This window comes from Hibiscus syriacus, unplaced genomic scaffold (genome assembly GCF_006381635.1).
Source record: "Hibiscus syriacus cultivar Baekdansim isolate YM2019G1 unplaced genomic scaffold, ASM638163v2 tig00116976_pilon, whole genome shotgun sequence".
In the NCBI taxonomy this organism is placed as follows: domain Eukaryota; kingdom Viridiplantae; phylum Streptophyta; class Magnoliopsida; order Malvales; family Malvaceae; genus Hibiscus; species Hibiscus syriacus.
In genome coordinates this window covers 406,788-422,468 of record NW_024063500.1, presented here as the reverse complement: position 1 = coordinate 422,468, position 15,681 = coordinate 406,788, and the positions used below count along the sequence as shown (strand labels likewise).

Here is a 15,681-nt window from a genome sequence, read left to right as displayed (position 1 = left end):
CAAGGCAGACGATAACTTATTCCATGTAGCTTTCCATAAATACGAGCCCCACGGAAACAGGTTCCACCCATTTAGGTCTTCTACCAATTTGATTAGATCATTTGGAATAGGTTGTCTGACCTCTCTGCCTAAAAAGCCGGCATGCAAAAGAATTAGAAGGCATACTCGGACAACGTCGACGTCATCCATCCAAGTAAAACCATCTTTATTATTCAAAAATCTTGTCAGGTCTTCTACGTGTAGACTCGGCCTCTCCAGCTCAGGAAAAACCCGGGATAGCCATGATGGGCGGGTAATGTGTCTAGTGTACCGACCTACATCATCGTGTCCGAAGCGTAGACCGGTGATTAAGCAAAACTCCTCCCGCCCAAAACACGTATACGCCGGTGGAAAATCAAACCATATCTCTTCATCACGACGTTGTATAGTCTCTGGTAGATCGCTAGTCATGGTTTGAAGAAACAGGTGTGTCAACATCGCATCTCCACCGGGATGTTGTACTTTCAGCCATGGCCCGAAGCATGTATCCTCAAACATTTTTCTTTGTGCAGGTGAAAGCTTCGACGCAATTGTTTTGGCCAGGCTAACTTTATTTCTCAAGGTTAATTGAGCCGAATAAAAGTTCTACAAAAACAATAAACATACTAAATTAGATATACCAAAAACTACACTGTGAATATATACAAAAAACAATAATAAACATAAATAGTAGTAGTTTATTCTTCAAACTTAAATATGCAACACTGTGAATTTCGTATTTGTCTTTGTTTTTTGGTTGAAGTAATGCAATTCATTCAAGTTTCAATTTGCAGAAGAAGAATAGTTTCTGAAAATGAAAATCGCAACACGAAAATGAAAATCGCAACGCGAATTCGACTATCGCAACGAGAGAATCGCAACGCGAAACTAAAATCGCGTTGCGATTTTCATTTCGCGTTGCGATTCTCGGTTGATTTAATAAGCAATCTAAGTGAAATGGTTAATCTATTATTGAAATTACCAGTAAACTTATCATCAATTTCAATATGAAAAACCTAATAATAATGCAAAAATTTCAAAAAGAAAATAATTAAAAAAACTAACCCTCGTTGGTTGATTTGGTTGATTTTCCATTTCTGATTGTGAGGGTGGCTCTGAGAGATGGAGATAGACGGATTTCGCCGGAGATGGGGACGGATTTCGTCGGAGATGGGTGAGAGAGTGAGAGATGGAGATGGGACTGAGTTGTGATTTTAGGTTTTAGGTTATGAGTTGCGATTACGGGATATACTGTGGACAGTTCAGTGTTCCAATATATTAATATTCGTGTTTGGAATTTAAAAATAAAATACTTGGCCAGGATACTAATGGCGCTTTGAAAATCGTATTGCGATTATGTATTATCGCGTTGCGAAAGTCAGAATCGCGTTGCGAAAGTCAGTATCGCGTTGCGAAAGTAAGTATCTCGTTGCGATTTTTTATTATCGCATTGCGATAGTCAGTATCGCATTGCGATTTTCCCAATTCGCGTTGCGATTTACTTATTCGCATTGCGATTTCCCCAATTTGCTTTGCGATTTACTTATTCGCATTGCGAATTGGGAAAATCGCAACGATACTGTAGACCATCGCAACGCGATTTTCAACTATCGCATTGCGAAAATGCAACGCGAATTTGCGATAATGGAGATCGCATTGCGAATTAGCGATCGCATTGCGATTTTGTTGGTCATTTTGGCAAATCCGGAAAAAATTGGTTAAAATCGTATATTATATGAGATTTTTGGTCACTGAGGTTATTTTTCTCTTAATTTATTTAGTATAAGTGCAAATTTGTTGAAAAGCAATCAAATAGCTATGGATATCATTTATGCAAACCATCCAAATTAAATGGGTTTCCCTCGCCTCTGCGATACATGATCCGTATTAGTCGATTAATAAATCAAAAATCGATGATTATACTAAAAAATGTTAATACAAATATTATTTTTAATATTCTAATAATATAAGCTTTTGCATCGATCCATGCTAAAAGTTTTATTTTGGACCTTCAAGCAACGAAATAGGATGGAATTTTAGGGTGAAATTGATGAAATCTTATCGTATCATGTCTTCCGACTGCTCCGCAATTATCCTCTTTGCATTTTAGTTCAAAAGATAGCAAAAAAGACCCTTGGAATCTTCTCTTTTCTAAAGGAAACAATACAATGCATGTGGTAAAGTGTTCGTTGTTTTTTGGCTACCCTCCTAGTATTAGGATTTCACCTTATTAATTTGGATCGACCCGTATCGCACGCTAAACTTTGGTGGATGAATTTCCCAAAGAAAATTTTGAATGTATTTATTTTTAAAAAAATATTTTCTTGTTTAAAATGTTACCATTTTCATTTACCAACCAATAATGCTCCATAATAGAGATAAAATCGATCCTCCTCTATTTTAAATAAAAAGATAAAGTAAAAGTAAAAACAAAAAATATCTTCGATACGATTTTGATGAAATTGATAAATGATTATGATGCTATATATTATTATTATTAAATAATAATAATTATATTAATTAATTGAAAATAGTTCATGGGTTACAATATTCAAAATATGATCGAGACATTTAAATTCACAACAATTAAGCGACTCTAAATTTAAAGTCCATTGTACTAACACATGAGCTGTATCATTTGTTTCTTGCCTTAAATATCAAATCTTGATATGCATTTTCCTGTTAAAAGAGACACCGTTTTCGCGAAGGTGAAACCTCACGAGAGAGATCTTCTGTAGGATAAGCCGATTTATTCTGATGTTCAAGGCATCCCCTCCACTATAACATTACGTTAATCTTGTTTCACCGTTAACTTGAGGCCTTTTGAAATATTGTGCACCAATGCAATAAGATAACAAAGAATAACATCAACATCGTTCGCGACAAACACTGCTTGACTTTCATGTCATCCCGTGAAGGCTCGTTTGAGGTCATAAATTCTCCACAAAGGATTGGAGAAATTGTATCATCTAGATACAAATGGTGGAGCGTTATTTATCCATTCTTATCCCCTTAACTATTAATGTTAATTTTTAGAATTTGTTTGCATTCCTCCTAAAGTTTTATAAGTTTATATTTTCTTTAAAATTTCATAAATTCATTTCTTCTAATATAAAATCTTGTGTCTTCCCTTAGAATAAACTCGTTTGCATCGCAGTGAAGATGCATCTCCAAGCAAAGGACCCAATTTGGCTGATAAAATAGTGCATGAGAGATAGTGTTTTGTCGCAAGAACCCGACAAACCAAAGCCTGTGAATTATGTATCATCCGCCAAACCCATTTTCCGAGTAATGCTATATTGAATTCTTTCAAATCCCTAAATTCTAAAGATTTATGTTGACAATATTTCCTCCATGCGATTAACGACCAGCCCATATCATGCACCCTTTATAACATCAAATATGGTAGTTATTATGATGTTATATATTAAGTTGAATTTGTTTGTGGATCACCGACTAGTCAATTTAATATTTATTAGGATTAATTTTGATGTATACGGATGATAAAAAGAAAGTGAAACTCTCTATATGAATTTCAAATTTTCCTTGTTTATTTTTAATAAAATAATAATCTCAAATTAAGGCAAAAATGTCGATAAAATAGAAGATTTCTACAGCTTTATGGGCCTTTTAAACAACAAATCAGATACTGGACTCCAAAAAGCAGATATTGATTTGAGGTAAAGATTGTATTTAGAGGCCCAAATCCAGTGAATTATCTTAAAAAAGTCTAAATCTCAAGCTGAAAAATAGGATTTGATGAATTGATCAAGTAATAGTTTAGTTGCCAGTTCAATTCTTAATTACAATCTTAATTGATGGATGATACTTAAGTACCACTTCCACTTGAGGGAGATTATTCTAAAGTTTTATATAACTCGAAGACAATTCATTTTTTTTAAAAAGAAATTTTTTTAGGTGGGAACTTAGAAACTGTGGAGTTGATGATGTGAAGTAGTGACACATGTTCGTTCGTTTATTCTCTTACATTTTCCCTTCATCTAACGAAGATGTAAGAAACAAACTTGCAAGGAAAACCCAAAATGAAACTGTAAGTCTCGAGAGAATTCTTGTTGACCCTATAGTTCCTAATACTCAGAAGATTAAAGCTTTTGAGGTTTTGTATGGCTGCTCACAAAAGCTCCTCCTTTTAATTTTGGATAACAATCACCATATATGTTGTTTTTTAATCTCAAGTAATTATAACGGGGAAGAGAAAAAGAAGTTCCCAGAGTAATAATCTCGACCTTCTTTCTTCTTCGGGTACGTTTCTTTTTATATTTATTGTTTCAATCCATTTTTAAATTTTTATTAGTTTAGGGTGCATGAAAAGTGTTGCGGATTTTGTAACAATTTGGTGCAATAATTATTGACAACATATTAAAATTCTTAATCTTTTTGCTGCTCATGTAAAAAGAAATGAGGTTTCAGGTTTGTTGAGAGCGTTAAAATTTTCTTTTTGTTTATTTGGTCTGGCTCGATGTGTGGTTTTCTGTGTTGATTTCTCTTGGTTTTATGGCTAATTGAAACAATTTTTTATTGCCCGTTTGTATTGGGATGCTTCTTATATATATTTTTTGTGATTATTTGACAATAAATTTGTGGAATTCCATGGATTAAGAAATTTGAAGAGTAAAAGACATTCATTTTGCTAGTACATAGGTTGGTCAATCATATGGTTGTATTTCAAACGAATGTGGCTCTTTGTGTTGTTAGGGTTGTTGATATAGGTATTTAGTCTTTATGGAGCTATGGTCATTAACACTTGATACCAGAAGAGAAGGGGCAAAAGTCTCAGCTTAAATTGGAAAAACCAAAATATGTGACAAAGGCAGTTTTATTAATTGCAGGCAGACTGCTTTCAGACCTTTTTCTAATATTCTTATGGAGAATGTTGTCTCGTCAACACGTTCTTAAGGAAAGAACTTTGCAAGAGCTTCTTTATAGCATGTCTGTATTACGTTTTATTTCAATCATACAAGCCTATTCTGGCTTGCTATTGTGGAACTCGGAGAATGGTGTTGACGAATGTTGCAAAGTTTGTATGGTATTATAGCTATGAATAACAAAACTTAAGCATTTATGTTGGAAATGATGATTGATGCAATTGTATACATTACAACATAAATATGTAGTGTTCAGTCTGAGCTTTTGATAAATCTCTTGGTTTCAGACTGTCGGTAGAAATATGTTTCATGCAATAGATTAGTTTATAGGTTAGCTTATATATATAATATGATATTGTGGAATAACTAATAATTATCTTCCATATAACTGGAAACATTTAGAATGTTGATGGACATTTTCCTTCTTGTTGAATATAGTAGATGACATGATGTGCTCGTCGGGAATGGAGTTACCATCCAAAGAGGTTTGTTTTGTCCCTCCTTCGTTGAGAAAATCACTCTCTCCATCTATTCATGAATTGAATTATCTGCATAGTTTTGTCGACCTCTTATTCTCTTTGAATTTTAGCATTATCCAAAATTGGAAGCTAAGATAGATATTCAAGATGGTTATGTGAAGCTACTTAGTTCTAACCCTTATGTTGCTCAACACCATTATGATTCTGGGCATTCAATATTTTTAAAACGATCACGCCATCACTATGAACATCACTATTCACGTCAGAAATCTGGCAGCCTTGCTAGCATGATTAGATCTTTACGGGATTAGAAATTATCCTTCAAGTCTTCTCAATACAACCCAGAGTCCAGACATCATGCAGGTTGCACACATTTATATTTATTTCAATATATTCTGCTCATGGTTTGCCAGTTAACTTTAATTTCCAACTATGCAGATAGTAGAGAAAAATCATTTGGCAGACCATAAAGAATCAGTTCTAGCTTGTTTATGACGGATGCAACGTCAGCTTACAAGGTGAAGATGATTTGTGGCATATGTTAGAAGCACTTGATACGAAAATCTTATTTTGTGGAAGACACGTCAGCTTCCAGTGAATACCCTGTTGTGGCGATTCTAGTTTGCGAGCATCTATATAATGCAGATTGTTTGGAATAGATAACAAACATCGAGTATAGGCATGACCCACTGTGCCCTTTATGTACGAGTTCATTACCACTATTGATGGAAAGCAGTGGTTGCGCATTCAAATCGGAGAAACTGAAAAACGCTAATCTTCTATAAGCATAGGGAATACTTAAATTATGGCATATAAATGTAGGTTGTATGTTAGGATGTAAGTTGAAGTTCTTGTTGTATATTAGGATTTTGACAATCAATTTGTATATGAACCCTTTGTTCTGGCAGATTAAGATCATATTTGAAATAGAATTGAATAACTTCGACTACAAGCCCCTAAATGGGTGTAAACATTGTTGAATAGTTAATAATACAACAAAGCATTTTATTCAAATTCCCAACATAAAACTCAAGAAATCAAAAAGGAGAAAACCCCAAATTTATTTGAATACATGTGAATGCATATTTTGTTTCACTACAAATTTCCACAATGAAATCGTCTGGGGATAAGATTGTCAAGCACAAAATAGTAGCAGAAAGTGGCAGCGGTTTCTGCATGATAAAACCAAGCTCGTCTCCAATAAGGGTTTATGTACAACACAACAGCAACAGCCAACAACATCACTGTGTAAGATGCAATGAAAGTCACACGAAACGCCCCCATGTCGATTAAATCATAGTCTTTCATTGTCAGTTGATGAATTTGGCTTTGGTGGTGATGATCCAGTATCCGCGCACTTTGGCAATGGTTCACCACAAAGAAAATGATTTCCTACGTAGCTGAATTCATCGAATGTTCCAAATTGTGCAACCCTTGATGGTGTCCTTCCAGATAAGTTGTTGAACGACACATTGAAAAAAGATATAAAAGTTAACCCCACAAGCTGAGAAGGGATATTACCACTCAATTTGTTGTAGGAAAGATCTAGACTTTCGATTTGCTTGAGATTAGAAAATGTTGGTGGGATTGGTCCTGTCAAACTATTGTGAGATAGGTTCAACACAAGTATCTTGTGTAAGTCTCCAATGTGAGCAGGAATCTCACCGACCAGTTTGTTGCAAGAGAGATCGATTCCAGACACCAGCGGTATGATTCTTCCCCTGTATGAGTTGTAAACATTTTTCATTGGAAAATCTATTGGTTCATTCAATGAGAATTCGCCAGGGCCAGTCATAGTGGCATTAACATAGTCTACATCCCCAAGGGTGGTAAGTTTTAGGCAAGGGGGAATCTGACCAGAAAGATTGTTATGAGAAAGATCAATCATACTTAAGTGATTCAAGCTGCATAACTCCATTGGGATCTCTCCTTGGAAGTTGTTCTTGCTTAACAGAAGATAACTCAAATGCTGCCATTCAAGAAGTTCTCTCTGATATCCAATGTCACCAAGGTAGAGCTGTTACGAAGCGCGCCCGGTAAAGTTCCTCGTAACCTATTTTTAGCCAAATGAACTTGTATAATCTGAGAAGGGTTGAAACAAGATGGTATACTCCCTGAGATGTTATTAACTGAGAGGTCAACAAGTACAAGAAAATCAAGTTGACAAAACTCAATAGGGATTGAGCATTGAAGATGATTATTGGACATAATAATTCTCTGTAAAGAAGACATGTTTCCCATCCACCTTGGGATACTTCCAGAAAGTGTGTTGTTGCTAACATCTAGTGCTAGCAAAAAAGGGCTCTTGGACAATAGATCAGGGATCCTTCCAGAAAGGTTATTTCCATCCAGTTTCAACAAACTCAAGTTTGGTAATTTAGAATTTCCAGAGAAAATTTTTCCCTCAAGTTTATTGTTGGATAAATCCAAAACTCTCAATGAAGTCATATGGCCGAAAGACGAGGGAATGCTACCAATAAAGTGATTTTTTGACATGTTCAGAGACTCCAACGATGGTAGTTGCTCTCCAATTTTTGTTGGGATGCTGCCATTGAAGAAATTATCGGAGACCTCTAAAATTGACAAATGTATATGTGAAGATAATGGTAGCTGAAGTGTTCCCGATAGAGAGCTATTGGTGAGATATAGGAACTCTAAATTTGAGTTGTTGTCTAACAACCAATTTGGGAATTGGTTTCCTTTGAAGAATATATTAGAGAGATCAAGATCCTGCAAGTCCTGTTGATGATAGAGAAATTCAGGAAACGATCCAACATCTCCACAACACGACAAAGTAATTCGTTTCAGTTGGAACCTTGGGGCCGAATAAGGTATATGGGTTTCAGCATATATGAGATTGTTATCCGCATTTATGCTCTTTAGTTTTGAAAGGTTGGACAAGGGTGCCAATGATATAGGGATTTCAAAGCGATTATATGATACACTCAACTCTCGCAGAGATGCTAGACTTTTAAAACTATCTATATTTCCAGAAAATTGATTGGAAGAGAGATCTAATTCTTCAAGAGATGTTAGATTCTCAAGGACAAATATATTTCCAGAAAATTGATTGGAAGAGAGACCCAAGCGATGAAGATATGTGAGGTTAGAGAAGCACTCGGGCAAACTACCCTTGAAATTACTGTAGAGAATAAATAATTCTTGGAGATTTGTCATTTTACACAAACCTGTTATATAAAAATTACAGAAACATTAGTCAAATAAATGCTTATTGGAGTTGCCACTCTCGCATTTAATAAATAGAATCGTGGCTTATTACAATTATATTGTATGCATCTAATGAAATATAATTCCAATAGCTTTGTTTTTGTGGATATGCTGGGTGGAAGGCAAAAATGAAATGATAAAGAGGTACATAAAATGTAATTTTTAAGCCTACATGCTAACTAAGAAGAGTCAAATGAAATGATAACAAGTATTTCGTAGAAATCCTTTTGAATATTACACATTTTCCTATTCAATTTCTTTAACTTTTATATAAAAGTTCAAATACTCTTTTCATCTTAGTTTTTTAACGTTAAATAAATCATGAAATGTGAATAAAATATATAGAAATCTATGCCTTAATATTAAATTTTGGAAAATTTAAAATTTGATAATTTATATCGAGTGATCTAATTATAATTTAATATAAAATAATAAATTTAAAGATGAATTAAATAAAACTAATATAAAATTTTTTAAAGGAAACAACAAATTACTTACCTTCAAGGATATTCAAATTTCCATTCATCTCACAATTATACAATTCCAAACGCTTCAGAGAAATAAATTGTCCAATGCTTCCAAGAATGCTGGTTTGGAGAAAAGAACCATGTACCTCTAACTCTTCCAAATTCGTAAAGTTATGCCATTTATCTATTCACCGATTTAAAAGTAATGAATTAAAATATGTGAAAATAGGTCAAAGTGAGAAAAAAAAAGTGTTATATTTACAAAACTTACTTTGAGAAGTCATTATGGTTCCTTCAATATTAAATCCTTCCAAACGAACAGTGTTTAAGGAAGGGAATAAGGCCACTGACTGTAGTGGAAGGCTACAATGGTTACCTGTTCATATAAAACAATACATTTGTGTTTGTTTATATAGTTCATTGTAATATATAATTAAATTAGCAGGTAATTCGTACTTTTAAATCTCTCAGTATAACAATTTTATTTTAGCAATACCTGTGGTCGTGAGTGAAGAATCACCATAATAGCAAGATAATGACAGGTCTTCCAAGTGGGTCAAAGCAGTTAACTCTGTTGGGAATCACAAATATAAGAGTGATGGTAATTTAAATTAAATTATCGTGTCATTCATTTAACAAATTGAAGTAATTAATTTAAATACATGAAAATAAGAAATAGAAAAGAAAATTTCTAACAAAAGACTTACAGATTTATCTAACAATTAATATTAAATTCTATAAAAAATATTAGTATTTCACATAAACTGATTTGGTTGTAAATTAATAAGATATTACATTTATATATGACCGAAATCAAATTAATCTTTTAGTAAATTGTTTCAAATTAAATTAAACTAAACGCTATTTTTTTTAACTTTAATTGAAGACAAGCTAATACAGGAAGAGGGGTTAATTTTACCTGTAAGATCTATTGACCCCCTGAAATTGGAGCCTCCAAGACCTAAATACCTGAGATTCCGAAGCCTACCAAGGGATGCCAATATGCTACTGTTGAAGGGGTTGTTTGTCAACTCAAGTGAACTGAGGTTCATCAACCTTAGTTGAGTTTCATCATCTGTACATTTCATTAACACTTACAATTAATAGGTTATAACCTTCATTTGGCCTTTTTTTGTCAAATAATTTGGTGGTAAACACACCAATTATGTGGTGAACAGTGTCATTCGTTGTCCATTACAGCTTCACCTACTTTTTACCTGCTTTGGTTAGCTAATATAAAGATCTAAGCTTCATCCTTGTATTATAATGGTTTGTGAATTGTGATAGCATAACAGTTTTTTTATATTCATAAACTAATGTGTGACTAATATAATGTTTATTATTATGTAATATATTTTACTTTATTGTTAAAAGTATTGAATAAGTAATATTGATTTTACTTTTAGCTACTATTTTTTTAATTCTAAATTAGAAAATATATTTAAAATATAAAATGCTAAAAAGTAGTTTTAAATAACTAAACAAAATCTGAAATTAATAATTTGACATTAAATTTAAAAATTAGTAATTGATTGGATAATTTTTTATATATTATTGATTTTTATTATTTATTGGTGTTCATATATAAGTTAAATCGAACTCTAATATTAATTCTCCAATTTTTTATTTTGTTAAAATTAATTACACTTTCATATAATTTAATTAGCTTTAATATTGATTACTTACATTAATTAAATGAAATGAAATGTTTTATTAAATATTAATTAACTAATAAATTATTGTGCAACACGTGTGTGATGACAGAAACTAATAAAGTTAAATCGACGTGTATATTACCTTGAGATTGAACAAAATCGGTCACCCACATGCCCAGTTCTTCTAAGTTGCTCAAAGCATTTAATTCTGAAGATGAGAGACAGATGCCAATAACATTAACTATTAACCAATCATATGAATCACAATAATTTTTTTAACTTTTTATGTGAGGAGAAAAGATTTACCTTTAATATGTATATTTCCTTCCAATTTGTTACCGTTTATATACAAAGACTTTAAATTTGGAAATATACCAAGGAACGAGAGTATGCTGTTGTTGAAGAGATTGCCACCTAAATCAAGTGTCTCCAGTTTGATCAACATGGGTTCCCCTTTTTCTATAAAGGTCAAGATAATTATTATGCATTTATATAAAAAATTAAATACTTTTCTATATATGTTTGAAAACAATTGAGAATACTAAATGATATAGCTTGAAATAAAGATTAGAGGGGTTCAAACAGTTAATCCGATCATCAATTGAATAGTCAAAAATGAAGTAATTGAAATCTTTTTTCAAATCGTTAATTGAATCGAATTTTTTTAAAATATCATCAACCGAACCGAATAAAGTTTGATTAATTCGATGAGTTATCAAATGAACCTGATTTTTTAATAATTTTTTGTAGAAAATAGAAAATAAAATAAGAGAGATAAATAATGGATTTGTAAGAGAGAAATAAAAAAATAAATTAAGACGAGCAACATAATAATAAATGATTTAGGAATAATTAAAGTAAAAGTAGAAGAACCTTGGTTATGAACAAAACCAGCTATTCTGTTTCCGCTCAAATCAAGAGTGGTTAATTCCTGAAAGGGAAGAAATAAAGAAATATGGAGATACCATTGCTCTCTCTCTGTTATTTCGTAAAGTGCATCAATTGCTATAGAATCATCAAAGAAACCGTGTCTGAGTCGACAGTCGAAAGAACCAAGGTCAAGTCCAATGACTCGTCCAGTGGTGACATTACATTGAACCCTATTCCATTTGCAACAATCTCCCTCTCCCTCCCCCCACTCGGATACGTGATCGATATTATAACCGAAGTAAGGTTGGAGGTGCATGAGAGCAGTTTTTTCGTGATCCCAACAGCCATCACAATGAGACCACCACCCTCCTCCTAACAGGAACACCACCCACAACAGTTTCAAAATCATGCCTAAAACTCAGACACCGCTTAATATTATGGTTTTATACAACTTCTGCCATGGGCCTTTTATACTACTACCAGTGCTAGTACTAGTGCTAGTGCTACTGTATGTAAAGCAGGCAGCCCTGTTTCCATGAAATGCATTACATAGGACCCACTTCTCTCGGGAAGATTCCTACAAATCATCTTAACGAGAAACATTAAGCAGAATTTAACGTCTCCTAATACATTTATAAAGTCTTAACTCTACGAGCACGGTCAAAATAAAATGTTCTTTTCATTTTATTAAATTAATAATGTGTAATAATATCTTTATTCAGTTTACTATTGGAAATTATACTAAAACTGTATGTTTTTTTTCAATTGATGGATTACTATAAACAATTAATTTTAAAAAAAATGTGGACAGCAGTGTAAAGTCCAAAACCAAAGGTGTGGGGTTATTGTCGAATTCCCATAACAATATGCATTCAACATCACATGGGGGGAATTTTGATCCATCGAATCTGTCTGTATTTGTAGCTTTCCTGGAAGTTGAACGGAAATGCATTATTTATAAGACATTGACTTAAGAGTAAATATGATTAATTCTAACATCTTATTTGATTTTTTAAAAAAAATAATTGATTGAAAATTAAATATATATGTGTGTGGTTTATTTTTTTTAAAATTGATTTGATAATATAAATAAAATATTAATATTAATATTTAACATTAATTTGTTAAATATTAAACATGCAAAAGATTAAGGGTATATAAAAAGATGGTATATGGAAATAGTCAAACATAACAATGAAAGCTAATTGGCGTGTTTGTTGGTTGTGGTTTAAGGTCTGTTGAATATACCTCAAAACTCCGTGTCAAATGGGATAGAATCATTTTCAGCAAAACCCCTACTTTGGTTTTTATTTTCTTTTCACTCTTAAATGTAAAATCCAAAGGACGATAGGTCGTTAACGTCTTCTTTACGCTGTTGGATTTATATAATTATAAATAAAAATTTATATTATTGTTATAAATAAAAATAACTCTATATTTATAGGCACGATGAATATATATCATATATAACTCTAATTTTAATGTCAAAATCCTAATAATAAAATGAATTAAAGTTATATTTGATACATATTGTTCTAATCATAATAGACACCGACATAAACAAATATTCATGACATTCTTCCTTGAATACCTATCCATATAACGAAATGCATCTTGTTAAAATTTTATTAAAATAAAAGTTTTGTGAGAGAAAATATTATGAAAAAAGTATATATATATATATGCGCGCGTGTGGTTTAATTTTTTTAAAATAGATTTGATAATATAAAATAAAATATTAACATTAATTTTTTAACATTAATTTTTTAAATATTAAACATGCAAAAGATTAAAGGTATATAAAAAGATGGTATATGGAAATAGTCAAACATAACAATGAAAGTAAATGGCGTGTTTGTTGGTTGTGGTTTAAGGTCTACTGAATAGACCTCAAAACTCCTTGTCAAATGGGATAGAATCATTTTCAGCAAAACCCCTACTTTGGTTTTTATTTTATTTTCACTCTTACATGTAAAATCGAAGGCGATTTTACCGAAAAATCACCCTGATAGATTTTATTTGCGTGTCAGATATCTTTTAAAAAATATTTACCGATCTAACACCCTTTACAGAAAAAGTTCAACTGATGATCCGCATCTTACGTTAACGTTACGCCAACTCAGATAAAAAGTTGATGATCCGAGCTTTTCTGAGAAGGATGCTAGATCCGTAAAAAAATTTAAAATAGTATCTGACATATAATTAATTTTTGTTAGAGTAATTTTTATGTAAAAACGCCACAAAATATTAAAGAAGTAACTTTGTTTTGTTTTTTTTGGAAAAAATATAATTAGACAATCATTTTCATTTCCTAACTTCTGAAAAATTAAGTCCTTATGACCATAAATAAAATCATATGCCTTTCGCACTTATCATTTTCTTCAAATAATTAATTTTTTCCTTTTTAGTAAATTTTTTCATTAAATTCTGGAAATAAAATAATAAAATACATTTTTTTATTAAATAATTATTTTTGTGTTGAATACATTTTTAAATTTAATTGAGCTTCAAAGTTATTCTTAGATAAATTGAGATAATATATATATCGAGTATAAAATTCTTATAAATCTATATTTTAATATGTTTCTGATACGCTGATTGAATGTATAATTAGTGAATTCTTATAAATCAATGTTGGTTTAAGGGGATACGCTGCTTAAGATGATGACACACATTTAAATTCTCACAAGCATTAACTCAATAATTTTTTATTAATGTGTGATGCCAATAAAAGAATACAAATTAATAATTCAATTATCAAAATAAAACGAATTAAAAATATAATAATAAAAATTATTTTTTTGAAAAATCAATGATAAAAACTTAATTATCAAGGTCAACGTCGGTCATGTCAATGGTAAACATCACTAGTTTATTGGTTAAATAATGACAAAGGTGCTAGATCAATAAATATTTTTGAAAGGGTGTCTGACACGTAAATAAAATATGTCATGGTGATTTGTTGATAAAAACACAAAAATCCAAAGGACGATAGGTCGCTAACGTCTTGTTTACGCTGTTGGATTTATATAATTATTAATAAAAATATATATTATTGTTATAAAATAAAATAAAAACTCTATATTTATAGGCACAATGAATAGATATCATATATAACTCTAATTTCAATGTTAAAATCCTAATAATAAAATGCATTAAAGTTATATTTGATACATATTGTTTTAATCATAATAGACATCCACATAAATAAATATTCGTGATACTCTTCCTTGAATGTCTATGCATATAATGTAATCATAATTGAGCTATACATTTTGCATTATATTCATACAAAATAATTAACACATTATCATGTGGAAGCGAATTACATATCTTTTGGATGTGTTTGGTTAATAGTTTTAGCCAAACACATTCTCAGTTTGTCTCGTAAATGTTAATTATTTTTACATGATTTGTATAGGCATCAAATAGATATACTTTATTCAAATTTTTACAATCTTATAATTCTTGGGATACTAATAGATATACTTTATTCATAAATATATTTAAGATCTTTTTAGTACGCGTCATCTCATAAAAAAATAACATTTAATACTTGATTTTCAAGTTGAGACAAATTTTAATTTTAAGATTCTTTATTTGATATTCTCTTTAAATAATCAAGATATTTTTGAAGTTTTTAGGTGTTTAAATTTGAATTTTTTTCTGAAGTTATAATTTATAGTATCAACATACATAATAATTATAACATACCTTAATCTTGATATTTTTATAAAAACAAATGAACAAATTAAGTCATCTTTATAACTTTCTAACAAATATATTGAATCAACAATAATGAAAAAGGATCTCTCGACAATGAAAAAAACAGATCAGCACTATCACAATGGAATGCTGCAGACTGCAGTAAGCATTAATGAATGCCTTCAGTTTATGCACATGTACATCTCTGGAACCCTTATCCACATCCATTTCAAAGTATATGGCATGACAGACCATTTGAAGTTCAACAATTAAAGAACCCGAGCAGCTATACCTCGCAGCACATAAAAATATCAGTTGCTGATCCATCTTCGTTTTTGGGTTGGCCTGTCCCGTTTAATATCTGAATTTGTAG

The 15,681-nt window shown here is 31.4% G+C and overlaps 1 protein-coding gene and 1 long non-coding RNA gene across 2 annotated transcripts; one reads left to right on the top strand and one right to left on the bottom strand.

Annotated features, from left to right (window-relative positions):
- The first annotated feature begins 3,965 nt into the window (after positions 1–3,965).
- Positions 3,966–6,185, top strand: LOC120192646. Its single transcript, XR_005522789.1, has 3 exons — positions 3,966–4,281; positions 5,343–5,389; positions 5,822–6,185. It is a non-coding gene; the product is annotated as an uncharacterized LOC120192646 (long non-coding RNA).
- Positions 6,186–6,446: 261 nt separating this feature from the next.
- LOC120192645 (receptor-like protein 13) lies at positions 6,447–12,044 on the bottom strand. The gene is given in 9 exon segments (XM_039195392.1): positions 6,447–7,343; positions 7,346–8,571; positions 9,110–9,262; positions 9,350–9,454; positions 9,575–9,649; positions 9,998–10,153; positions 10,876–10,941; positions 11,040–11,192; positions 11,607–12,044. Coding segments are annotated over 9 exon segments (3,006 nt in total). The 5' UTR covers positions 12,013–12,044; the 3' UTR covers positions 6,447–6,677.
- Between the last annotated feature and the right edge of the window lie 3,637 nt (positions 12,045–15,681).